This window comes from Lupinus angustifolius, chromosome LG12 (assembly GCF_001865875.1).
Source record: "Lupinus angustifolius cultivar Tanjil chromosome LG12, LupAngTanjil_v1.0, whole genome shotgun sequence".
NCBI lineage: Eukaryota > Viridiplantae > Streptophyta > Magnoliopsida > Fabales > Fabaceae > Lupinus > Lupinus angustifolius.
Genome location: NC_032020.1, coordinates 18,542,971 through 18,567,312, shown reverse-complemented (window position 1 = coordinate 18,567,312; position 24,342 = coordinate 18,542,971). Strand labels below are relative to the sequence as shown.

The 24,342-nt window shown below is 32.9% G+C and overlaps 4 protein-coding genes across 10 annotated transcripts; 2 read left to right on the top strand and 2 right to left on the bottom strand.

Moving 5' to 3' along the window:
- Positions 43-2,214, bottom strand: LOC109363040 (uncharacterized protein DDB_G0271670-like). Its single transcript, XM_019609207.1, has one exon. It carries the CDS (start codon positions 1,947-1,949, stop codon positions 615-617), a length of 1,335 nt encoding a protein of 444 aa, XP_019464752.1. The 5' UTR covers positions 1,950-2,214; the 3' UTR covers positions 43-614.
- On the top strand, positions 7,344-10,309 carry LOC109361519 (dynein light chain 1, cytoplasmic-like). 3 transcript variants are annotated; one of them, XM_019606991.1, is made up of 4 exons: positions 7,345-7,455; positions 7,498-7,634; positions 7,717-7,822; positions 10,002-10,309. In XM_019606991.1, exons 1-4 carry the CDS (start codon positions 7,422-7,424, stop codon positions 10,082-10,084), a joined length of 360 nt encoding a protein of 119 aa, XP_019462536.1. In that variant the 5' UTR covers positions 7,345-7,421; the 3' UTR covers positions 10,085-10,309. The 3 variants fall into 3 exon arrangements, with proteins under 3 accessions (XP_019462533.1, XP_019462536.1, XP_019462535.1); XM_019606990.1 differs by having other exon boundaries at positions 7,345-7,461; XM_019606988.1 differs by having other exon boundaries at positions 7,344-7,634.
- Positions 14,168-20,187, top strand: LOC109362588 (ATPase 11, plasma membrane-type-like). 3 transcript variants are annotated; one of them, XM_019608480.1, is made up of 22 exons: positions 14,168-14,248; positions 14,552-14,645; positions 14,760-14,879; positions 14,972-15,070; positions 15,189-15,326; positions 15,442-15,576; positions 15,719-15,898; positions 15,991-16,197; positions 16,280-16,399; positions 16,488-16,607; positions 16,755-16,877; positions 16,963-17,067; positions 17,153-17,297; positions 17,701-17,865; positions 17,986-18,224; positions 18,430-18,462; positions 18,566-18,647; positions 18,761-18,921; positions 19,119-19,304; positions 19,383-19,565; positions 19,639-19,814; positions 19,983-20,079. In XM_019608480.1, exons 2-22 carry the CDS (start codon positions 14,592-14,594, stop codon positions 20,077-20,079), a joined length of 2,868 nt encoding a protein of 955 aa, XP_019464025.1. In that variant the 5' UTR covers positions 14,168-14,248; positions 14,552-14,591. The 3 variants fall into 3 exon arrangements, with proteins under 3 accessions (XP_019464025.1, XP_019464024.1, XP_019464023.1); XM_019608479.1 differs by lacking the exon at positions 14,168-14,248 and adding an exon at positions 14,345-14,422; XM_019608478.1 differs by lacking the exon at positions 14,168-14,248 and having other exon boundaries at positions 14,592-14,645; positions 19,983-20,187.
- Positions 20,725-23,723, bottom strand: LOC109362901 (protein NRT1/ PTR FAMILY 2.9-like). Of its 3 annotated transcripts, none has more exons than XM_019608981.1 (5): positions 23,627-23,723; positions 23,090-23,253; positions 22,778-22,995; positions 21,982-22,535; positions 20,725-21,899 (listed from the first exon to the last, which is right to left on the bottom strand). In XM_019608981.1, exons 2-5 carry the CDS (start codon positions 23,235-23,237, stop codon positions 20,993-20,995), a joined length of 1,827 nt encoding a protein of 608 aa, XP_019464526.1. In that variant the 5' UTR covers positions 23,238-23,253; positions 23,627-23,723; the 3' UTR covers positions 20,725-20,992. The 3 variants fall into 3 exon arrangements, with proteins under 3 accessions (XP_019464526.1, XP_019464527.1, XP_019464528.1); XM_019608982.1 differs by having other exon boundaries at positions 23,090-23,249; positions 23,568-23,634; XM_019608983.1 differs by lacking the exon at positions 23,627-23,723 and adding an exon at positions 23,568-23,585.

Here is a 24,342-nt window from a genome sequence, read left to right as displayed (position 1 = left end):
AACCTTTTGCAGATAATCAAGTAGATACTGTTCGGAAACTAGTAGCAACAAAAGAATAATAATCATAATTTATTCAACAAGGAAATGTATACTATATATATCATTACAAAACTTATTAAATTATATTGCATATAAACTTAGAAACATACACATAATAATATTAGTAAGAATGATTCCATCGATATTTATTTTGTCTAAGCCAGCCACACACACGTGTATGCATGTGAAAAGTTTTTGTACACAAATAAAAATCACTTGTCTCTAGGATAACAGTAGCATAGGATGAATAACAAAGAAGCTACAAAAAAATACACACCAAGTCAGAACTGAGACAAAGCACGTGATGACAGTGAATGTATTGAAATTTTCTTCTCCAATGTCCCTCTTCCCAAATACTCCTCCATTCAGCGCCACAATGGGGTTTCAGATAGTACTCCATACCTGAATATTAACCAGAAGCAAAAACCCAGAAAGAACTACTGAAAGAGGAAATTGATAGTATTTTAGATATAATAACTAATGTTAAGCAAAATAGTAATAGACAGTAATTAACAGCATTCTAATGTGTATAAACCATGATGGATTATTATGCTTCTTTTTTTTTCTTTTCATTTTCAGCCTGTGGCAGAAAGCAAAGAAGGAATAGCAGATAAGTTTGGAGTGGCATTCTTGTTCTTAGCATCTCTAACAATATCCCTTCTATTTTCTTTAGAAGAAGAGGGTTTGGTTGTGAAAGCTCTCATAGGACTAGCAAAAGCCCAACCCCAGTTCTTAGCACGACCATGTGAGAGTGCCACTGATTTCCCATTATTCATAGCAATATCGTTATTATTATTGTTTTCAGTAGCAGATGATGAAACCCAGTAAGAGGAAGATGATGAAGAAGATGAAGACGAAGAAGTCATCATAAAACCACTAAATAAGCCTCCACATCTTACTCTTTCACGGTTCATTGCAGCACCAGAAGCAGTAGTAGCAGCAGCAGCATTATTTACCTTTGTTTTCCCTTCACGTTGAGACTCAACCCTCCTTAGAGTGCAATCACCAAACCCAGTAGAGATTCTCTCAAAAAAATCACCAGAGAAGCTCCTACTACCACACCCAACAGATCTGGATCTTGAAACCTTGCGCTCAAAAGAAGATGCTGCAGATACTGTGGTAGTGTTGCTATTACAACTGTTGTTATCATCCTCCACAACAACAATCTCACTCTTGCACTTTTCCTTTGCCTTTAAAGTTGTTGATGATGATGATGAAGTGTTTGGAACATTGATTGTTGAGGATATCCTTGTGGGGTCTCTAAAGCTCTTAGACTTTAACTTCTTAGCGGAAGAGGATGACTTGGAGTTAGAAGAATGATAAAGAAACGACCAAAAGCCATTTCTTTTTCTATGACTAGTTAAATCTTCATCAACATACAAGTTTCCTCTTGAACTTGGTGTAGCAGTGGATTTACTACGCTTGAGAATGACTACATTAGAGTTGTTTGAAGTGGGAGAAGCTTTTTTCTTCTTTTTGGGCAAGAGAAAAGGGATGCGGGTCCTCCTAGTACAATATTGATGATGATGAGAATCAGTTCCATTAGTGGGACACACAAGAGAAGTTGCAGAAGAAGGTGGTGGTGGTGGTGGTGGTGGCGGTGGCGGTGTGGTGAGTGTAGCGAGAGTGATAGAAGGAGAAGGACGAATAGTGGAGGAAGAAGTTGAAGCAATGTTGTTGGAAGAGAAAGAAGGAGAAGAAGAGGAAGAGGTAGAAGGAAGAATAGGAAGAGGAAAAGAAGAAGAAACAAGCTTAGCAAGCTTCTCTTGAAGACAAATAGCACATATACCACCAGGGTTGTTGTTATTTCTGAATGGATGATCAATGCATTGCATTCCATCACTCATTTCATCTTCACCAACACCTACTCTTCCTCCAACTCCACCTTTCATTCCTTCCGTTTCAATCATCTACAAACTTTTTCTTCTATGTTTGTGTTTGGGAATTGGAATAGGTGATAGCGTACTTTCTATACTACTAAGTTGAATGGCTTAAGCTAACTATGTTGTTTAGAATTTTCAACAAAAAAGAGAGTGATGGGGTGAAGAAGCAAACAAGGTAGGGGAACAGATAGTGAGAAGGTGTAATTGAGTGTAAGATTGAAAGTGAGAACAGAAAACAGAAAATGGATAAAATAACAATAAAAGTGGCATTGAAAATTGGGTTGGAGAGAGACGAGTGGAACATGGCATCGGAGACTTGCCCGTAGGAATCAAGTAATGTATAATCAACTATTATTTCTTTCCATATTCATATTTCGTGTCTAAATTCAATTAAAAAGTACAGATAACTAATTGAGACATGAAGAGGATATCGAAGGCAGAGTTAGTGACCGGAGTGAAGTCGTAATAAGATAGTCGTACCTTTCAACTAACCTAGCCTCCTCTATTCCTCGGAACCAACAAGGGGTAGTACAGGAATATTCACATGTTGATATTCTAAAAAATTTAAGAAAATAATACTTCTTGATCTCCTCTGCCTTACCGCTCAGTCATGCCGCCAAAACGAATAAGAATTATCTCAATTAATAGAGAAACAAGTATCATATAATAACACATAAAAAACAAAATATAATAACATTTTTAAGTAATTTATGTGACATGTGATTCTTCTTCGGTATACAATATTACAACTGAAGAAGAATCGGGATCGCGTGTCCCCATATATGTCTTATTTTATGTGTCTCAATTCATTTAAAAAGTCTAATTCAATTAAAAATAAAATAAAAAACAAAAAATAATATTTTAATATTATTTTGTAAAATTTGATTGAATAGAAATATGAAAACAAAAAAAATTATGGACAAAAGATCATTATCCATGCATATGGGTCGGATGCTATGGTTAAGATTTACTCATATTTCACTCTATGGTTTTACACATGACAAAAATTGAGAACATAGAAATAAATGAGAAAGATAAGGAGGAGAAAGAAAGATATTGAGAAATATATTAGATTTTAGATTTTTTTTTGTTATCAAGGTATTCTTTATTTTGGCTAAGCAACTAATTTATTTTAGGAAGTGTGATTGTCCTTCTCAATAAGTATCATTAACAGAAATAAAATCATTGACTTTTATCTTTATGTGAATTTAATAGTGTCTTACACTATTAAACCAACATCTATTTATAGATTTTCTATTGTTTGGTAGAGGAAAGAGAAAATAGAAAGAAGAAAAATATATGTTTTCTTCTATGTTTAATTTGTTTTTTGTATTATAAATGGTATCCGCTCGCATTTTGGATAACGAACTAATCATTTTAATAATGTATGATTGCCTCTTTTAATAAGTGTCATTCATCTGAACTAAACTCTTGACATTTTTGTCATCCTAAGATCCATAGAGTCTACACTACTAGACCAATACTTTGATGACATAGAAAAAAGATACTACCTTTTAATGTAAAAAAATAACATTCAAACGAATATACAATAAAAAAATGTTGATTTTGATGGTTGATAGAAATTAATATTTTAAATATTATGATAAATATGATTTAAATTGGTATTTTTTTAATTACTATCCAATAGTTACAACAAAAATTATTATGAATTAAATAAAAAATAGTTAAAATTGTGAGAATAATTTTAATTGTTATCAAACCAAAATAAATAATTTAATGAGCATTAAGTTTTAAATAAACTAAAGCACATGAAGGCTTAAACAAAGGAGTGTAAAATTCTGATTTCTTCCATACTTTATTCGCAGGAGCACGTGGAACACTGACCTGAAAATGTATTAAAAAGTGCGAAAAGGACAAGCACCCCTACGAGTGTTAGAATTTCAGACCTATTGAGTGAGTTTATGCAAAGCCCAAACAGAGGAATCTAAAAACACAACACTCACCCAAACCATTTTTCTTTGTTTTTCCAACCTCTTGTGTTGTCTGTGTCATAACAATATGAATTTCCAACAATAAAACCTTCCCTCTGCCCAGATTCCTTCTCTGCCTCTCTTTGCATTGATCTGAAATTCTGAACCACCACCTTAGTTATTATTATTTACAACTAATAATTTCACTTCTTATTACTATATTTTTTCCCTGTTGCATGCTTCTGAAGTTTTCTATCTTCATGACTATGTCATCGTTCGTGGTCCAATTGTATAAGAGGGGCAATGCCCAACTCGAAAATAAAAGGGAATTACAAAATATAAGAGGGGAAAACAAACTTTCTTGATACAGAGTTATGCCAGTTATATCACATTGTCAAACAATAAATATTGTATGATAATATTACAGTTCAAATAGCTACCCAATACTTGTTCAACGACTTATCTGTTAAACAAATTAAAATCTCCACAAACATGTCCAAAAGCTAAAGGTAAAGCAAATAGGTAAGGACATGATAGTTATAATATTTAGATTTTAGACTCTAAAATTTATTGGGTAAAAAGATTTGTACACTGTCCTCATATTATCTATTATTCTCCTATATTATTTATAGTTAAAAGTTATGATAATTAAATATGAATAATGAATAATATAATTTTATTTTAAAAAACTCTTATATTATTAGTGTATATTTTAAAATGTAATTAACATGTGTATATTTTACCTCAATAAGTTAAAATAAGTAGAAAATAACATCCACAATTAAAATATGTAGAATGAGTAATGTTATATTCTCTTACTAATAATTGTACCTACAAGAAAGTAGCACATATCACTTTTAAATCAATCATTAATATATCCTGATACCACTTTTAACAAATGGAATTCAATAAATTCGCATTAAAAACTTGACTGGGAAGCAAAATAAGGAAGCATTAATTGCAAGAAGATGAACTTCTCTACCAATATAAAACTAAGAAAAACAACCGCTTCAATTTTCTACAACTTCCACAATTTGGTTTCCATTTTTTCCCCTGATCGATACAACATTTGATTAATTGTATGAAAGTATTGTTAGTAATTGGTAAATCTAATTGGCATGTATCATAAGAAGTGACATATAGCCAACATTGAAGTGGTATTTTTAGTAAGTAGTCAATCTAATTGGGCAGTGTTCACATGCCGTTGAAGTCATGGTATCCTAAAAGAGATACCTTTCTGATTATCATATTGAAACTAATAAACAAATAGCCAAAACATTATTTTAAAAGCAAATGGCTAAAAATTAATGAATTGATTATTAAAATAAATTGTGCGTCATTGAGATTCACGCAGTTGTTTGACTCGTGGTGAGATTCACGTGTGATGGCTAATGGAAATGGACAAAAATCACATGTCTCATAATTTTTCTGTTTTTATGTTCAAATCAATTAAATTTTATGAAATAATTAACTTTAGTTTTTGGGATACCAAGTGGGACATGAATGTGGATTTCTTTAACTAATTACGAGTTGGACATTTTCGACACTCTTCCACTTCCCTTTCTTTGACTCTTAATGCTGTCTTCCCAAATCTACATCATATTTCATTGAATGGTTGCTCTTACTCATACCATCTGTCCCCATCAGTGGATTTTTCACCTTTTCTTTTGATTCCCGTTCCAATGCTTAGAAAATAAGATATTAAGATCACTTCATGCATTTAAGTAGGAAATCAAACTTGAATAAGTCCCATATTGGTTAATAGATTAGGTATAATTATATATAAATGTATAATTATATATAACTAATAATTATCTATAATTATTTTGAAGAAACACCTCTCTATTTGTTTATCGAAATAAAGTAAAATATGAAAGTGTCATTCTCTCTTTTTAAGTCGTTTATCGAGTTATTTCAATTTAAGCGATTTAACATGCTTGAAACTAAATTTCCACTAACCAAAACGAATTTAATCTATTAGTCTCATTTAGTAATATAGTGATAATCCGTAAGGGACAAATCGTTAATATTTTTTCAATTCGAAATGGATTTTTACATAGGTTATTACCAATATAGCTCAACGTGTTGGTTGAGATCGAATGAGAATGAAAGGAGGAGTTTTTGCATCTCCTCTATAATGCAAATAATATAAAGGTACCAAAAGCTAGTATTATATGCTTTCCAAAATAAAGAAGTATACTCTTGTTCTATGATGATTTTGACAATAAACAAATGCAAAGGACACAGATTAGTGAAATATCATGCCTCGGATCACTTAATTGGAACCATAAAATATGTTGCGGCAATGTTTAGTACACATCAATAAACAATTATTGGATAACCAAAAAAATAAACAATTATTGGTGCATATAGGTTATTTTTCCATGTTCTTAACGTACAATTTTCTTTTTGTGCTCGTCGAGTGATTAACGGATTAGGATACTATCATGGTATAAGAAAGAATAACATGGAGTAAGTCCTAGTAAAATTTACTATTAATTATACAGAAGTCACATTATTTATTTAATATATTTTTACGTTTCTCTCATATTGATAAGGAATATGACAATGATCTTAATTGGTGATTAATTATATCCCTAATATTCCGTAAATATTCATAGAGGGACCACTCATACCCTTGGGAGACAAAGTTATTAAAAGTTTACCAATAAATGCAACAAAAGAAACATGAATTTTATTTAGATATGTTTGTTTGCTTGGACAGGTTAAGCAGCACAATCCAAATTTCAGCTAAAGCCGTAATATATTTGGTTTACTTCTTTTCTTTATTCTCTTACTCACCTAACATAACTATTCAAATAATATACATATTTTTATCTTTTATGATGAAAATTTTAGATGGGTTGGATTCAACTTTACGGAGTGACTTACCATGAGTAATGGCTCATTTATTGATGTTATTTTTTTTTAACACAATTGGCTAGTTACTAAGTTATTGTTATTGTTTCATCTTAAAATCAAATGTTAATGAGAGGACTAACTGAATAAGTGTGTAAAGCACACTCCAAAGAATGAGGAAACAATGTAAGATTTATTTCTCAATCCACCACTAATGTAGAAGACTAATACTCACTCTCATATTTCATGGCTTGGAACAGGTCCAGTAGTAAATTTCTAATCGTAGCCCAAATAATCTAAGAACCAAATATTCCATACCATACCCGAAGCTAGACTCAAAGAAGCACTAAAAAATGCGTAGAAGCCCAATTTGGAAATTAAAAACAAGTCACAAATGGAGCAAACCCGGTTGGATTTGAAATCTCAACAAAATAATTTTATATGAATTATTTTTATATTTTTATATTTTAGAAGAGTGAATACATAGGGCAATATTATAAGAGAAGAAATAATACTTAAATTTCTTATACTTAAAAAATATATTATAAGAGGAAATATAAGTTGACTCGTTTATAAACTTGATTTTTATTTATATTTTAGATTTGAAAACGAAAAGAATAAAAGATGATTGAGTCGTTGCATTTCCTTACGCGTGAATAAAAAGCAGAGAGTATAATAGCATCGGAGAAGTAAAGTGAAAGTGAAGAAGATGAGCGAGGGCACGAAGAAGTCGATCGGTGGTGGTGGCGGTGGTGGTGGCGGTGGTGGTGGCGGTGGTGGTGGAGGTCTAATGTCTAAACCTAACTCCGATGATAGAAATTTATCGGCACTTCCCTCCGCCGTACCTACCAAGAAAGTCATCATCAAGAGTGCTGACATGCTCCCCGAAATGCAGAAGGAGGCCGTTGATATCGCCGTCTCCGTTAGTCCCTTCCCCTTTCATCTCTCTTTTTTATTTACATCTGAATTTGATTCTGATTCAATTCAATTCAATTGATGATCAGTCATTTGAGAAGTATAATGTAGAGAAAGAAGTTGCTGAGCATATCAAGAAGGAGTTCGATAAGAGGCATGGCCCTACCTGGCATTGCATCGTTGGTCGCAATTTCGGTATTCTTTCATTCATTTCTTCTTATTTCCCTCTTATCCTATTGCGTTTCTAATTATTCATATACTACTAGGTCTTCTAGGAAAGGAACTGTTAGGATTTTTATCAGTTGTGTTTACCTGATTGTAATGCCTTTGCTACGTTTCACATTTTGCTCGTTATAGCTTTATCAGAATATGGAAACATCATGGTAATGAGTACATGTATGTGTAATAAAGAGTTTAAGGTTGATTTAGTCTTTGGCCTCTTTGATTTTCAGCTTTTAGGGATAGTAACAGCAAACCGAGTCTTTTCATACTAGGTAATATAATTGGTGATTTTGGGATAGTAATTGGACAAATGGTTGATATTGATATTTAAGCAGAATTAGATCTCTTTCCTTTCAGGGATATAGTAGTTCCTCACTTTTTTTAGCTTTCATCTCTCTTATTATCTATAATTTTTTCACGAAAACAAATGGAAGTATAACATATCATTCAAAGTGCTCTTTCAATATTGCACACCATGTACAAGTATGAACGTTGACTTGTATTATGAATAATAATTCATTTCAGAGTAGTATTTTACTTTACTTTTCATATGTTCTATGAGGAAAAAGAATCATTACCTTCAAAGCTAACCCATGCTCTGTATGATTTTTTACGCGGAAAAAGAAGTCAATGCTGAATCTCTTATGGCGCCCCTTTGAAACCCTGATAAAACACAAATACTAAAATTATATTCATATGTATTCATGATTTTAAATGATTTACATGTCAAAAGAAGGGACTATAATTGGCTGTAACATTTTTTTATAGGAATCGGCTCTAGCATGTCATTATTGGGTTTCTTATGCATATAATATGTTGCCATCCTATATAGGCCTTGAGGAACTTATTGGAATTTGTATAACTTCATCAATTGTGGGATGAGAGATATAAATATTAGGAAATGTTAACACGTGCCTTAAGGCACTTATTAAGAAATTCAAAATAGAAAATGTGTATTGGAAAATAGTGTATTAAAGACTTCGAAAACTCAGACATTGTATTTTCCAACTCACATTTCCCATGTCTGAAATCCTTAACTAGTTGCACTTAGGGCACTCGTTACTGGTGTCCCTAAATATTATATAGGAGTATAGGACTGAATGGGAAATGGAGAGATCACAAGGATTAGCAGTTTAGCACAGTCAGAGCTTGGTTTAAAGTTTAAACTCGAGTTTCAGAGCTTTGGAATGTTAGTGCTCAAATTGTGGTTGTGAAATCATGGCAGCATGAATGATCCTGATGACAGAATGTGTAACTCGAGGATAGGCGACTGCTCAATGTCCATCAATGACCTTTGTCATCTTCGATTTATGATTCCAAAAAGCACATTTTCTTTTCACTTTTCACTTGCATTGGTGTTGTCCATATATGCATTTTTCTATGTCCACAAAGTCACAGACCATGTTGTATCATTCTGATTTGTCAAAATGTTACTCTTTTCTGCTGAACTGAATTTATATTTGTAGCAACATTAAAAATTGTCTTTTCACATTTTTTATTTGTATAGGTAAGGATTAGTGATATAAAATTATAATTAGATAGTCACTTGTAGGGCATTCAACAGTAGTCCTAGGTTTGGTGCTTCCCCAACCCATGTTTTCATCAATTTATGTGAGTGACATGAGTTTTCAGCTCAATTTTTGGCTCATAGGTGGAAACATATAATGTTCAATGGTGTTCTGTTATTTTTGTCATCAGAATTAATTATTTGATGGCATAGTTTATGAACTACTTTGTTAATGACTAGCTCCAGATACCATGAAGTTGTAACTGCACTTTCATTGCGATTTTATGTGGCAAAATCAAACCTTAACAGTCTTCATATCCTTTTATGTCTACAAGTACCATTAGTTATCTTCTTCTTTTTTGACAAAATTCAGCCTGTTAAAGGTATCATACTAGGCCAAAGGTTGTTCCATTCCCGGAGCTGCAATTATTGGGAGGAGGCAGGCACACACCTCCATAAGAAATTAGTTCATTAGAGTAATGAGATACCTTTGGTTATACAAAAAAAAAACGAAGCTAGAATAGCATGGTCCTGTTTAGCTTAGTCATAAACTCATAATCATTTTACTGCTGTAACATATAGAAATTAGAATGGCAAACCCAATTTATAATTAAAGTGTTTAATGGAATTTCCCTTTTAATGCAGGCTCGTATGTGACGCATGAAACAAACCACTTTGTTTATTTCTACTTGGATCAGAAAGCCGTTTTACTCTTCAAGTCTGGCTAGCCATATTCTGATGGTGGCAAAAAAGAATTGACAGCAATAGTTGTCTTGTGGCTATGCTGCTATATTAGCTCTTGTATGTATTAAATCCACTTTTGCAAACTCTTTGCAGGACATTCTTATGCTTGTATATTGCAATTTATGCAAACTGGTTCTCAAGTTTGGATATGAATCAGATTCATACAACTTTCTGCTTCCCTTTGTGGTTTATTCCATGTGCTTGTTTTAGGAACTGGTCATGTTCTGACAATTCTTTTTTGCTTTCTCAGTGAGTTTATCATTGTTCTTTGTGGATTATCATGTCACGTATTTGTAGTCGTTCAGATCTTATAAGCTTTGTTCACTGTGTCAACATGGACACTAGCTTGGTTCCAAGAAAACGGGTTGGGCTTAAACCTCGTTTTGTATGATGTGGCAAATGGTCTATTAGTCAAAACTCATAAGGTTACGCTCTAACCTAAAACATTAGGTTAATGAAAAAGTTTCTCCCGTCATGATTGCTGATAATGCATGATATATAAATAAACTACCAGTAATCATTTTATTTAGTAAATAACTACTAGTAGAGAAAACAAAAAAAACTATTATGGAACTATTTTGTTTTTGGTTTTTCAGAATACAAGAATTTGACTATCCCATTGGCAGTCATGAATAAATTAATAAAATTGGTGTCAGATAATACTTGTTTGATTTAATGATTGAATGAAAGAAAGAAAAATCTTAGGTACACAATCTAAAGTCTGATGAACCATTCGTACCCATCAAGGCGGCAACTTGATCAATGGTTTTTCTTTATTTTCTTGGGTAATTGGTTTCTTTACACCAACCAAGCATAATTTCCAACTTGACCAACTATATTAGTTGGGATGTTAAGTTTAATCATGTTTGGGGGAATGAATTAGGTAATGTAAGATTTACTTTCCAATATGTTCTTTCAATAGAAGTTTGAGACAATACTAATGATTACATTTGATATGACAATCTGAAAGATTATGACTCTGATATGTATATAGTACATTGTTAGTGCATATGTTTTCTGATCCATATTTATTGTCTCACTCTTTGTGTAACTTCATGTGCCATGAAATATAATTGATCAGAAAAATATTTAATAATTGCAATTTTAACTTAAATAATATTTTTTCAACCAATCAGAATTGATGATATATGTAATAGTACAAAAAGTAGAACAACAAATGTGCTCCATGTTTTTCCTCTAATCTTAATCATATGTAGGAAGATTAAAAAATATATGCATTAAAACTATAAGAATTATTACATTATTACTATATCATCCATTATTCATAATATATAATTGTTTAGACATAAAATAGTTACATATTACATTAAAGAAAAATAAAGCTTAACATGTTCCATTCCCTTTAGCTTTCCACTAGAAAGCTTCCAACTTTTACAATTGTTAATTCAAATATGATACTGAACAAGATAAAAATGCATTACAATTTACAAGTAAAATGACAATGACCAGAATTAGAAAATCTTATTAATAGTTAAGACAAATGTAAAAGCGAATATTGTTAAATAAGGCTCAAAAGCATAAAAAAGTTACAGTACCGATTTGACAAAAAAAACAGCTTAATACCACCAAAAGAAGAATAAGCAATAGATCTGTCCTAGATCACCAACAAATCAATTGGTACTACAGTACCTCTTAAATGTGACATCAATTATTTTTAAATTGGAATTAGGTTTAGCCGTTTAGGTAAAACTATGTTTTATTGAAAAAGACAAGAAAGAAAAGAAGTCACACCAAAAAAATACGTATTCGTGAAGTATTTCCCCGTGTTTCATTTTTTTTCCCTCTCTCACCGAGGGATATAGAAGAAAGTAAAGAATAATGTTAAAATTTATGCAATATCAATATAAAAATTTATATATATTTATTATATTATTTATTACAAATTTATATTATTTATAAAATATTAATAATAATTAAATATGAATAATAAATATTATAATAAATTCCCAAGTAATTGTTCTAAATAACTAAATACCATGTGTTACATATATTAAAGGCAAATCCAGAAAAGAAGAAAGCACTAGCTTCTACCATCATCATTCATCACTTTGTCACATCACTATAATAACATGTGTCAGCCCAACCGCTCTCAACAAAGTAACGTACGGAACGTACGGTGCCGTAACAATTTTTCGTTACCCTTTCTTTTTTACATCTTTCTAATGTTTCACGTGCATTTTATTTTATTAACTATATAGATTTCATTCCAATATCAAACTAAAATAGACAGACTAGTTATATGAGAGAGTGTATTTGTTGTTTTACAATTGTGTTATTGTATATATTATTAACTTGTAATTGATTGAAAAATATGTTTAAGTTTTTAACTTATTAATTAACTATTTTTCTGACCAATTATAATTGATGATACATATAATGATATAACTTATGAGACAACAAATGTATGTGTTATATGACATCTCTACCTTTACCAATATGTTACCAATCCTCCCATATTATACCTCTTTTATGATATATAGGAATATATCATTATTAAATAGTTATGTCTATTTTTTAAAATTTGATGGTTGTTGAAATATCAAAATTGGGAGTTATCACTGCTTCACTTACATTTTGGTACATGGATCATTGCTTCACTTAAATATAACTAGAAAAATGTGTCTGAAATAAAACTTAATATTAAGACTGTTATAAAGATTTGAAATAATTTCAAAGTGGCTTTTTCTGGTCAAAACATGGGGATGGGAAAAGGCTAGCTTATAGAGAAATGTGTCATGTCGTGATGTGCTTTATTCAAGAATAAATGCAACTAATAAATGTTTTAGTCAATATTCAAAAATATGAATGATATACATATATGTATAAATATTTACCTAGAAGTTCAATATCTATAGGCGTTTGCTCTATTAAGAATGGTTTATAGTATTCAGTACAATACACAAATTAAAATGCTAATAATATTTATTTTCATCCAGTCAACCTAGTTTTTTTAATTTGTGTAATCTTATTTTAATAGCTTAGCAACTTAATAAATTTGACTATGAAATCTTATAATACCCTTATAACAAAATTAAGAATGGGATTCGGTACAATACATGAATTGAAATGCTAATGACATTTGTTTTCATCCACACTCAACCAATTTTTTATTTTATTTTATGCAATATTATTTTAATAGTTTTGCAATTTAGTAAATTTGATAATATTGATAATTTTATGAAATTTAAACTTCATAAGCTTTTAATGTAAATAGGGTCTTCCTCTTTTCAAGAATAATATAGATATTGATTATTATTACTTTTGTTTCCATTTTGGATAGACATGACATATCTATCAAATTGCATTTTTTAATTTAATAAATTTAGCATTATATATTAATATTGATGTAAATAAGCATTATATAAATAATAATTGAAATTCTGAAAATATGGAATTTATAGATTATTATAAGAGAAGTTTATTGTTATCTTTCCTTAACATGTTTTGGTGGTATATTACTCATTTTATTTGGTTAAATGTCAATATTGAAATACACGAATACCGAATTATGATTTGAATACAGTTTGTCAACATAAAAAAAGTTGTCAAAACAAAAATAGTAACCTTTACTCAAGTTTTTCATAAATGAAAAAAATAAATAAGTTGATTTTATTAAAAACAAGAGACTTATAATACATCTCATTATGACATAACTCATGGTTATATGAACCATAACATAATGTATGTATTGTGAGTTTTATACTATTATATTAACTATCATTTATATATAATCATTATTATATTTTTAAAAAATATTTCAAATGAATGACATATGATATGATGATTTTATGTAAATTTTTACATTAATAATTTATCTCCCTATATATGATTACTTATACAAATTTTTTTTTTATATAATAACTTATATAAAAGGATAATTTATTTCCTTAAATTCTAACACTGTATAAATGTAATGAGACGTAGGAAAATAATTTATTCTATATTATAGACACATAAATATTAACGGATAAGAAAGGGTTAAACAGAAAGCAAGAAAAAGGGTAAAACAAAGTGAGTTGGAAAGAAGAAAGAAAAGTAAAGAAAGAGAAGAAAAAGTAAAGAAACAGAAGAAGGTGAAACAAAAAAATAATAAAAAGTATTGACTGTTATTGAATGACTCTATAATTGTACGTATGAGCATTCCATTTAAAAATAGTAACATGGTTGCATACACATTTTGCATAATCTAAAGGGCAAAGAGGTTTGGTTTCTCTGTCTTTGTGTTATTTTTTTTAATTTTTCCATTGAAGAACAAGAGTGGTAGTTGTTGTTGTTTGCACATCTTCAATTCCAGCTATTAGGTTCATCACATCACACATCCTTTGTCTTTTCTTTTTATAAAAAATAAAAAATATTTCTTTTACTCTTATTGTGTTGGTGCACTTCACGCTCACTCACTCTTCATTTCTGAACGGTTTTTTTTCTTATAGTGAGAGAAAGTTGGTGTAGAGAGAGAAGAAGAACAAGAAGATGGGGGACAAGTCTGAAGTTTTGGAAGCTGTGTTGAAAGAAGCTGTGGATTTGGTATACAAAGATCTGAATTTGCACTTGAACATAATTTCCTTGTTTTGTCTTCCTTGGTCTTTTTTTTTGTTTCATTGATGGCTCTGTTTTTTGTTCTTTGTTTTTTGAATGCAGGAAAACATACCCATTGAAGAGGTTTTTGAGAATCTGAGATGTAGCAAAGAAGGTCTTACCAACCAGGCTGCAGAGGAAAGATTGGTCATTTTTGGCCACAACAAGCTTGAGGAGAAAAGGGTACTATTGTTATTTATTTATTTTCATATTCATGAAGTCCCACTTAAAAAAAATGAAACTTTATGGTGAATTATCTTCTGGGTGCCGTTCAGGAGAGCAAATTCTTGAAGTTCTTGGGATTTATGTGGAATCCTCTTTCTTGGGTTATGGAGGCAGCTGCTATAATGGCTATTGCACTTGCAAATGGAGGGGTTAGTAATAATAGTATACACACATTAAACTTTTATTAATTTTGTGAACTTTTTATTGGCAGTGAAGGTGTGTATTTGTTGTTCATAATTTGGTTTTGCTTCTTAATTCTGTGTGCAGGGGAAGCCTCCTGATTGGCAAGACTTTGTGGGTATCATCACCTTGCTTATTATCAATTCAACTATCAGTTTCATAGAGGAGAACAATGCTGGTAATGCTGCAGCAGCTCTCATGGCTCGTCTCGCTCCAAAAGCAAAGGTGTCGATTTAAGTGTCTTTTTGTGTGTGGATTCCATGTTGGTATTGATTGCATGTGAAAAGGAATCTTCTTTTTACTTATAGTTTCATTTCTTATGGCGACTGTGTTTGTAAAGGTTCTTCGAGATGGTAGGTGGAATGAGCAAGATGCTGCAGAACTGGTTCCTGGTGACATAATCAGCATCAAACTTGGAGATATTGTACCAGCAGATGCTCGTCTTCTTGAAGGCGATCCTTTGAAAATTGATCAGGTGGATTCTCTTATATTTTTGTTATGTTTTATCATTAATTTAATATTTCTTTTGTTTTTTTTAATCCATTACATGCTAATTGTTGATTACTTCATTTATATCCTTTCCCTTTTCCTTCTTTTCCTTGCTTTGTGCTTTTCAGTCTGCACTTACAGGTGAGTCCCTGCCAGTGACAAAGGGCCCTGGTGATGGTGTGTACTCTGGCTCTACCTGCAAACAAGGAGAGATCGAAGCTATCGTCATTGCTACTGGTGTTCACACCTTCTTCGGGAAAGCTGCTCACCTTGTGGATACTACCAATCAAGTTGGTCATTTTCAAAAGGTAACATAAGAGAACACATGTTTTCCCTGTCTAAATTTTTATTCATAACTGAATTCTGGATTCGATCCGTTCTATTTTCTTTTGCCATTTAGGTCTTGACTGCAATCGGAAACTTTTGCATATGTTCTATTGCTGTGGGGATGGTTATTGAGATTATTGTTATGTATCCCATCCAAGATAGACAGTATCGTCCTGGAATTGATAACCTGTTGGTGCTTCTTATTGGTGGAATTCCAATTGCCATGCCTACAGTTCTGTCGGTGACAATGGCTATTGGCTCACATCGGCTATCTCAGCAGGTCAGCTAGGATCTTTCAGTTGAGCATGTCGAGTGAACATGCACAAGTATGAACTAATGGTTATATTGTCTGCACTCTGCAGGGGGCTATCACAAAGAGGATGACAGCTATAGAAGAGATGGCTGGCATGGATGTGCTTTGCAGTGATAAGACTGGGACTCTAACATTAAATAAGCTCACCGTTGATAAAAATCTCGTTGAGGTTGGATGACAAGTGATGTTATATTTGTTGGTTATCCCTGTCTGTTTCATATGCACTCATTCTGAATATTTTTATTTTAACCGTTAAGGTTTTTGCAAAAGGAGTGGATGCAGATACTGTTGTTTTGATGGCAGCTAGAGCTTCAAGACTTGAGAATCAAGATGCAATAGATACTGCCATAGTTGGGATGCTGGCTGACCCGAAGGAGGTTAGTGATTGATCAATTATTCACCGAATTCTTCTTATGATGTATTTATCAGCTCCAAGCCTGGAACTGTAATATGCAAATCCACATAAATTTGTCTAAATTCAACTTGATACGTTTTTTGCTCTTTATTTTCTAACTTAATCGAAGGCACGTGCTGGTATACAAGAAATACATTTTCTTCCTTTCAATCCAACTGATAAGCGAACAGCATTGACTTATACCGACAGTGATGGTAAAATGCATAGAGTAAGCAAAGGTGCGCCAGAGCAGGTAAGTTAATAAAACCGCTTACGTGATATTATGTTAATATTTTGCATTCACATATTCTCATTGTGATCTGCACTGTGCTTTTTAGATCCTAAACCTTGCCCACAATAGGGCCGACATTGAACGTAGAGTTCATGCAGTGATTGATAAGTTTGCGGAGCGTGGTTTACGATCTCTTGCTGTAGCATACCAGGTAATATATTTATTGCCTCGTAATTCAGTGAATAACCTATGTCCTAAACTAGAAACGGTTACATAGACTTCTCCATATTAAACAGGGGGTTCCAGATGGAAGGAAAGAGAGTTCTGGAGGCCCATGGCAGTTTATTGGCCTTATGCCTCTGTTTGACCCACCTAGGCATGATAGTGCAGAAACAATACGGAGGGCACTAAACCTTGGAGTTAATGTCAAAATGATTACAGGTTTGTTACATATGCTAGTGAACACCTTCAACTTGTTTTTTATAATGGTACGGATATACTGTTTATGTTTCTAATAATTTCGTAAAGATCAGGGGTATGCTTTGTTGTGCTAAAGGGATAAGGATACATACTGATAGTTATGGTGGAACTTGATTGAGTTAAAACAAATCCTTACTGATAGTTTAAAGATTTTGCTTGTAATGGGTTGACTAAAGAGAGAATATCATTGACACAATGAAATGAAAAAGAATTTCGATTGAAAGAATCCATTGCAAAATTTCTTCTCTTGTGCAGTTAGAGCAAATAATCGGGTTTTCAACATAGCCAACAATGTAATGAAAGTTGGACATCACTGCCTCCATTTTCTCCTAAATTTATGTATATATCTCCCTCTTCCTTGTAGGGGATCAGCTAGCTATCGGAAAGGAAACAGGCCGTCGCTTGGGAATGGGTACCAATATGTATCCTTCATCTGCTTTACTTGGGCAGAATAAGGATGAATCCATTTCAGCCTTACCCGTCGATGAACTGATAGAAAAAGCTGATGGATTTGCTGGAGTTTTCCCTGGTATGCGTCTATATTGTCATTGCAATTTCCTTGTTTTGATCATTGTTTGGCTTGTATTGGATGGAAGATTATTAGTTCTTTAAATGAAGTATTACATGATCTTTGTTCATGTTTGGGCAGAGCACAAGTATGAGATTGTGAAACGCTTGCAAGCTAGGAAACATATCTGTGGAATGACTGGTGATGGAGTGAATGATGCACCTGCACTCAAGAAGGCGGACATTGGTATAGCTGTTGCTGATGCTACTGATGCAGCTCGCAGTGCATCTGATATTGTTTTAACAGAGCCTGGTCTCAGTGTGATTATAAGTGCCGTTTTAACCAGCCGAGCTATCTTCCAGAGAATGAAAAATTATACGGTGAGCAATTGAACTACTGTTAGATTTCTCAATATATTTTTCCCAAATCACCCATGTCACTGTTACTTCTGCAATTTTAAAAAGTTTATACTCCATCATACATTAGTTTTTGGGAAATTGTAGTTTTGTCCAGGCTATCTGCATATGGTGTAGTATGAGTGCTTATTGTGTACCATCATTGACTAACGTGCTTTCTTTCATGCAGATTTATGCAGTCTCAATTACAATTCGTATTGTAGTAAGTGAATTATTTTGCAACTTTTTGGAATCTATTTTTTTTAAAACATAATTAGTATATTGGTAATTGTCTAGTATTCTTACTATATTCGACATGTTTACAGCTTGGTTTCATGTTGCTGGCTCTCATATGGAAGTTTGACTTTCCACCTTTTATGGTTCTCATTATCGCCATCCTAAATGATGGTTTGTTTTTCTTTTTTCTGTCATTGTTTCTGGTGTTGTCATTTGCAACACATTACTTTGCAATTCTGACTCCTGAGTTTTATTGGCAACTAATGATTTCTTTGACATTTTAGGTACTATTATGACAATTTCAAAAGATCGAGTAAAACCATCTCCTCTGCCAGATAGCTGGAAGCTAGCTGAGATATTTACTACCGGTGTTGTTCTTGGAAGTTACTTAGCAATGATGACAGTCATATTCTTTTGGGCAGCATACAAAACAGATTTCTTCCCCGTAAGTGTTCTTTCTATGACGTCTTAATTAGTAACCAATGCTTCATCCTTTTATTGAATCTATGCTAGGATTCATATACACATGATATATTGATTAATTATGTCCATCAATGTCAACTCATGCCCTTCGTGGACTCTGCATGTGGCTTTTCATTATTTTGAATGGCCATTGATTTATCTTACCTACCGTGTTTTCAGCGAGTGTTTGGGGTCTCAAGTCTTGAAAAAACTGCCCACGATGATTTCCGAAAACTTGCCTCTGCAATCTATCTTCAAGTGAGCACAATTAGTCAGGCTCTTATATTTGTAACTCGGTCTCGAGGTTGGTCATATGTTGAGCGTCCTGGTTTATTGCTGGTGTTTGCTTTTCTTGTTGCTCAGCTGGTAAGCCACATAACCTTTTTATTTCATTCCAATTATTTTCCATAGCATTGAGTTTGTTGATTTATTTTCTGTTTGCAGATTGCCACTTTGATTGCCGTATATGCAAACTGGAGCTTTGCCGCTATTGAAGGAATAGGTTGGGGTTGGGCTGGTGTAATATGGTTATATAACATAGTATTCTACTTCCCTCTTGATATCATCAAGTTTATGATCCGCTACGCGTTGAGTGGGAGAGCTTGGGATCTTGTCATCGAGCAAAGGGTAAGTGGAGTTAATTAAGTCCTAGGAAGGTTTTAATTTTTGCTCTGTGCTTATGCATTTCATTGTTATGTAGATTGCATTCACGAGGCAAAAGGACTTCGGCAAGGAACAAAGGGAACTTCAATGGGCACATGCTCAAAGAACATTGCATGGATTACAGCCTCCTGACACCAAGTTCACCGAGCGTGCTCATGTCAGTGAACTCAATCAAATGGCTGAAGAAGCTAAAAGGAGAGCCGAAATCGCAAGGTACAAAGATGCACTGAATTATTTGTTTTCATAAATTAAGTTCGGGGATAAACATTAAAATGATGCACTTGTAAGTTGTAACCATTAGGCCCTACATGCATACATCTAAGTTAAAAGATGTTGAATACTGAATTCATTTTTGTACCAACTTACTAATAATGTGTGCAGGTTGAGAGAGCTTCATACACTGAAAGGTCATGTCGAATCGGTTGTGAGATTGAAGGGACTTGACATAGACACAATTCAGCAAGCATATACAGTCTGAAGGTGTTCTTATATTTGGTTATGATACTGTAAAGGGTTAGATTCTGATGTTTTGCGAGAGGAATACAATGTACTCATTACACCTTATATATCTAATATCCTTTTACCCGTGCTATATGTTTTGACTTTGAGAATTAGCATTCAGATTTCAGATCCTTTCCCTATACTTTGTTATAACTGTAGTGTTGGATCTTTACATTGAGGCTGCTTCAGTTTTGTAACTGATTGCACAAAATGCAGTTTTTCTGATCTATCATTCTCTAGCTAGAATGGCAATCTATCTATTTTGTTTATGATCCAATGCATTAATTCCAGACAGAAACAAGGAATGACTTTCGATCAATTCGAACACACCTTTAAAGATATTGTCATTGTATCTCCAGTTTTACAATAAACTTGTTGATAAGGTAGTCTGATGGTTAGGATGAAAGGTTTAAGGAATGAAGTGAACAAGGTTTCGGATTTAAATCTCACCCACAACAAAATAGTAACATACTAACATTTGCCTATAAAAAAAAAGACTCAACACCAAATGTTAACAACCGGGAATTGAGTGATAAAATACAGAATTATAGATGTTGAAAGACCACCAAATTGTTAATGACATAACCCACTTGGGTTCTTTACAAATATTTTCTTCATCTGGAGAAGAAAGCAAAGTAAAATTTAATTCTCGTGTCAATCTCTAAGTTTTCTTTTCCTTGCATTAACTACTTTACAAGACAAACGTCTCAAATGGAAGTGCATAAACAAACATCTATATATCTAGGAAATATCTATCTAATTGAAGGAGCACAACCATGTTATTCTTGCTAGAGTAATTGATTTTGACCTCTATGTTGGCGGTCAACATGATGAATATGGATTTCATTAGGATGAATGAGAAAGATTGTTGTACCTATTTCTATGCCAAATCACTGAACACTATTGGCACTTCTTTCAGATTGCTTAGTCACTTTATCCAGCTCAATGGAATTGTTGTCTGCTCCTTTGTACCTATACCACTTTGAACATAACAGAAAGTAGCCCAAATTCATAATTTCTACAGCAGCAATGATGCGATAGAAGTTATCCAATCTACCCTTGTTCAGATCCTCTGGCAACCAATTCCCAGTAGCAGACTTAGCAGTAATATTGTGGATAACTGAAATCAGCAGACTACTCAAATAACTTGACCCAGCATGGGCACAGTAAAAAAGAGAACCTGCAATGCTTCTCATGTTCTCGGGAAATTGTTTGTAGTAAAACTCTATTTGAGCAACCGACATGAATGCTTCCCCTAGTCCAGCCAACACCAGCTGAGGAATCAGCCACAGACCGGACATTGATGAAATTGCACCTTTTCTTGTTACCACTCCTAGAGGTTTAGTTAGAGCCAGGTTTCTCCTGTGCCCTTCGACCACAGCAGATACTATCATGCTGAGTATAGAGAAAAATATGCCAACACCCATCCTCTGAAGTATTGTGATGCCACCCTCTTTTCCGGTTAGCTTTTGTAGGAAAGGCACAACTTTTCGGTCATAGATGGGTAACCATATTGCCACACTGATCATCAGGAAGACATAGTATGATGCCCCTGGGATCATGAACTTGCTATGCCCAATACGCCTGTCGGATAGAAGGGCTTGGAACACTAAAACAGTGTGCTGTTGGACAATAACAATATAGTAGAAAACGGCTGAAACCCATATAGGTAACACTCTCAACAAGCATTTTACCTCTTCCACTTGCTGCATACTGCAAAGATTCCATGAATCAGATGCAGATCCATTGGGATTAGTTTGATCTTGTGGAGTCATAATGGCTGCTTTGTCAAGGAACCTGTTAATATAAGCTATCTGGTAAACACTTCTTAAGAATCAATCAATCTACTACCACATGGTACATGCTTGATGTTGTTTACCTGAATTGATATGTGTAGGGAAGTTTAGAATTCATCGACTTCGGAGTCACATAGTTGAAGAGGGAAGGATGCAGATGTTCTCGAAGCTTCAACCTTCTTTTTTTCGTGGCAACCACTAGAACTTGCAGTATACTAGTTATAGGACTACCACTTGGTTTAACTTTCACATACATTTTAGACCCCATGAAGAAGATTAAAGAAGAAAGGAGCATTAAAGCTGCAGGAATTCCCAAACCCAATGCCCAGCTTACATTTGACTGTATATAAACAATAACTGTTAAGGATACCAGCTGAGCAATAGTGAAAGTAAAGAAGTACCAATTGAAAAAGCTATTGATCCCCCTTTTCCCAGAATCTGTATTAGGATTAAACTGATCAGCTCCAAATGCCAGGTTACATGGTCGGATCCCTGCAGCTCCTACCATCAATAATCCCAAACCAGTCTTTAGAAATGTCATTTGGCCCTCCGTCGGCCCTAGGCATGCCGTGTTGTCTTTGCAGTGAGGTGGATGCAGCTTCTCAACTGCCGCAGTTAGTTGTATTACAAACAGACCCTGTATGAGATCAGGTGCACAACTTAAAATGAGATAAACTTGACAAACTATAAAAAATGATAATTTTCTCTGTAAGCCTTATAAAATTGAATTGCTTCTATTGGATATGATCTCCAACCTTACTTTATGCTTCCTCAATGCCATTGGTATTCCAAATTCAGATATCCCTAACTGAAATATCTTTTCTAATAAACAAATGGAATGAATTTGAGTGATAAAAATGCCAGGCAGCAGCAATATACCATAAATGAAGCCACCGTGCAGAATGCTAGTGTCTTGAAGCGTCCAAAATAGGTATCAGAAAGAAAAGCTCCTAACAATGTGGCAAAGTTGGTGCTGCCATTGAAGATGTTGATAATATTTGTAGCCGCAATGTTTTCCAAGTTGAAGACTGTAGTGAGATACACCAAGAGATTGGATAATGTCCCAATGGCTCCTAGCTTCTCAAAGATCTCATTTCCTAGCATTTACATAAATGAGACACACAATACTTAAGAACAAACATTGACTAAAAAACAAGGGAGAATTAAGGATGTAAAATCAACCTTGCTCACCTATAATGAAAGGCATGACCTTCCAACCTTTGTAGCTAACCTTAGTGTCATAATCTGTTCCATTAATTTCATTCTTCAGTAAACTTTCCTCTTCATTCTCCACACTCTCTCTCATTGTCATTCTTTCTCCTATTGGGTTCATGATCATATGCTCCTAGTGCTACCTTGGCAAATGAAGAATGAGGTTGACCATGTTAACTTTTAACAATAAAAAACTACCCTTTTTTGGTGATTGCAGATCTAGTCTTCACTCTCAAGAAAAAACTATCTCCTACATTTTTATTAATACCCCTTTAATCTTTTTTCGTCAAATTCAACATTTCTATGGTTTGGTTGAAGCTTAAATCGTCATTGGAGATCACCAAAGACTCCATTAGCAAACAAAACCCTTTGTTGTGCAAAAAAAATATAAAAATAATAAACAAAACAACATTGAAAGTTGAAACGAAAACATAGTTGCAACTTCAGTTTCACTTACATTGTAAAAAATGATGCAAAATTCACCACAGATGATAATAAATAATATACCTGTCTTAATTTGAAGTATGAGAAATTTCCCTGAAGCAAAAAAAAAAGTGATAGCAACCTTAATTTAAGTAGATGAAAGTAATAAAGGAAGAAAAAAAAGGGAAATATAGTATAAGAAGAAGATATGAGAGGAAAATTACATAGAAAAAAAGAGAGAGAAGCAGTAAATGAATGGAAAGCGAAGATGGAAGTGTTAGCTCAACCCCTTCCGGATTCCTAAATCAGATTTATACTTTTGCGATGTCAATTATTCAAAATTTATTTTATTATTCAGAATTAGAATATATTTTTTATATTGTGTATATTTTATATTATATTTGTTATTGAGATATTTTATATTATAATTTTTTGTTTTATTATAATGTTAGAGATGATTAATATGTTGATGTTGATTACGTATAATTATACGATTTTTTTGTAAAAATTAAAAGTTCAAGAAAAAATAAGAAAATAAAATTATACCATAGTGATATGTGTAGTATAGATGACATGTTAATCAACATGAATAGATTTATAGATAATATAAGATACACTATTTATGGATATTACAATAATAATATTAAAAAATTGCATTATTACTGGATCCATTATTTTTCCATCTGTAATATCCAAATAACATTATTATATGTATTATATTTCATTGACTCCTTCAACATGATAATCCAAAATCAAATACACCTTCTTAATTAATCCTATTAATTTATTATACGTCTTTGCTAAAAATC

Bases quoted from the DNA above. Each gene is read 5' to 3' on its own strand.
- LOC109361519 (XM_019606988.1), top strand. From the start codon at position 7,422: ATGAGCGAGGGCACGAAGAAGTCGATCGGTGGTGGTGGCGGTGGTGGT. The intron at 7,635-7,716 runs GTTAGTCCCTTC...ATTGATGATCAG, and splicing joins CCGTTGATATCGCCGTCTCC to TCATTTGAGAAGTATAATGT. The intron at 7,823-10,001 runs GTATTCTTTCAT...CTTTTAATGCAG, and splicing joins CATCGTTGGTCGCAATTTCG to GCTCGTATGTGACGCATGAA.
- LOC109362901 (XM_019608981.1), bottom strand. From the start codon at position 23,237: ATGATCATGAACCCAATAGGAGAAAGAATGACAATGAGAGAGAGTGTG. The intron at 22,536-22,777 runs GTATATTGCTGC...GATCTCATACAG, and splicing joins GCACGGTGGCTTCATTTATG to GGTCTGTTTGTAATACAACT. The intron at 21,900-21,981 runs GTAAACAACATC...TTATATTAACAG, and splicing joins CCCTACACATATCAATTCAG to GTTCCTTGACAAAGCAGCCA.
- LOC109362588 (XM_019608478.1), top strand. From the start codon at position 14,592: ATGGGGGACAAGTCTGAAGTTTTGGAAGCTGTGTTGAAAGAAGCTGTG. The intron at 16,608-16,754 runs GTTAGTGATTGA...ACTTAATCGAAG, and splicing joins TGCTGGCTGACCCGAAGGAG to GCACGTGCTGGTATACAAGA. The intron at 18,225-18,429 runs GTGAGCAATTGA...TCTTTCATGCAG, and splicing joins AGAGAATGAAAAATTATACG to ATTTATGCAGTCTCAATTAC.
- LOC109363040 (XM_019609207.1), bottom strand. From the start codon at position 1,949: ATGATTGAAACGGAAGGAATGAAAGGTGGAGTTGGAGGAAGAGTAGGT.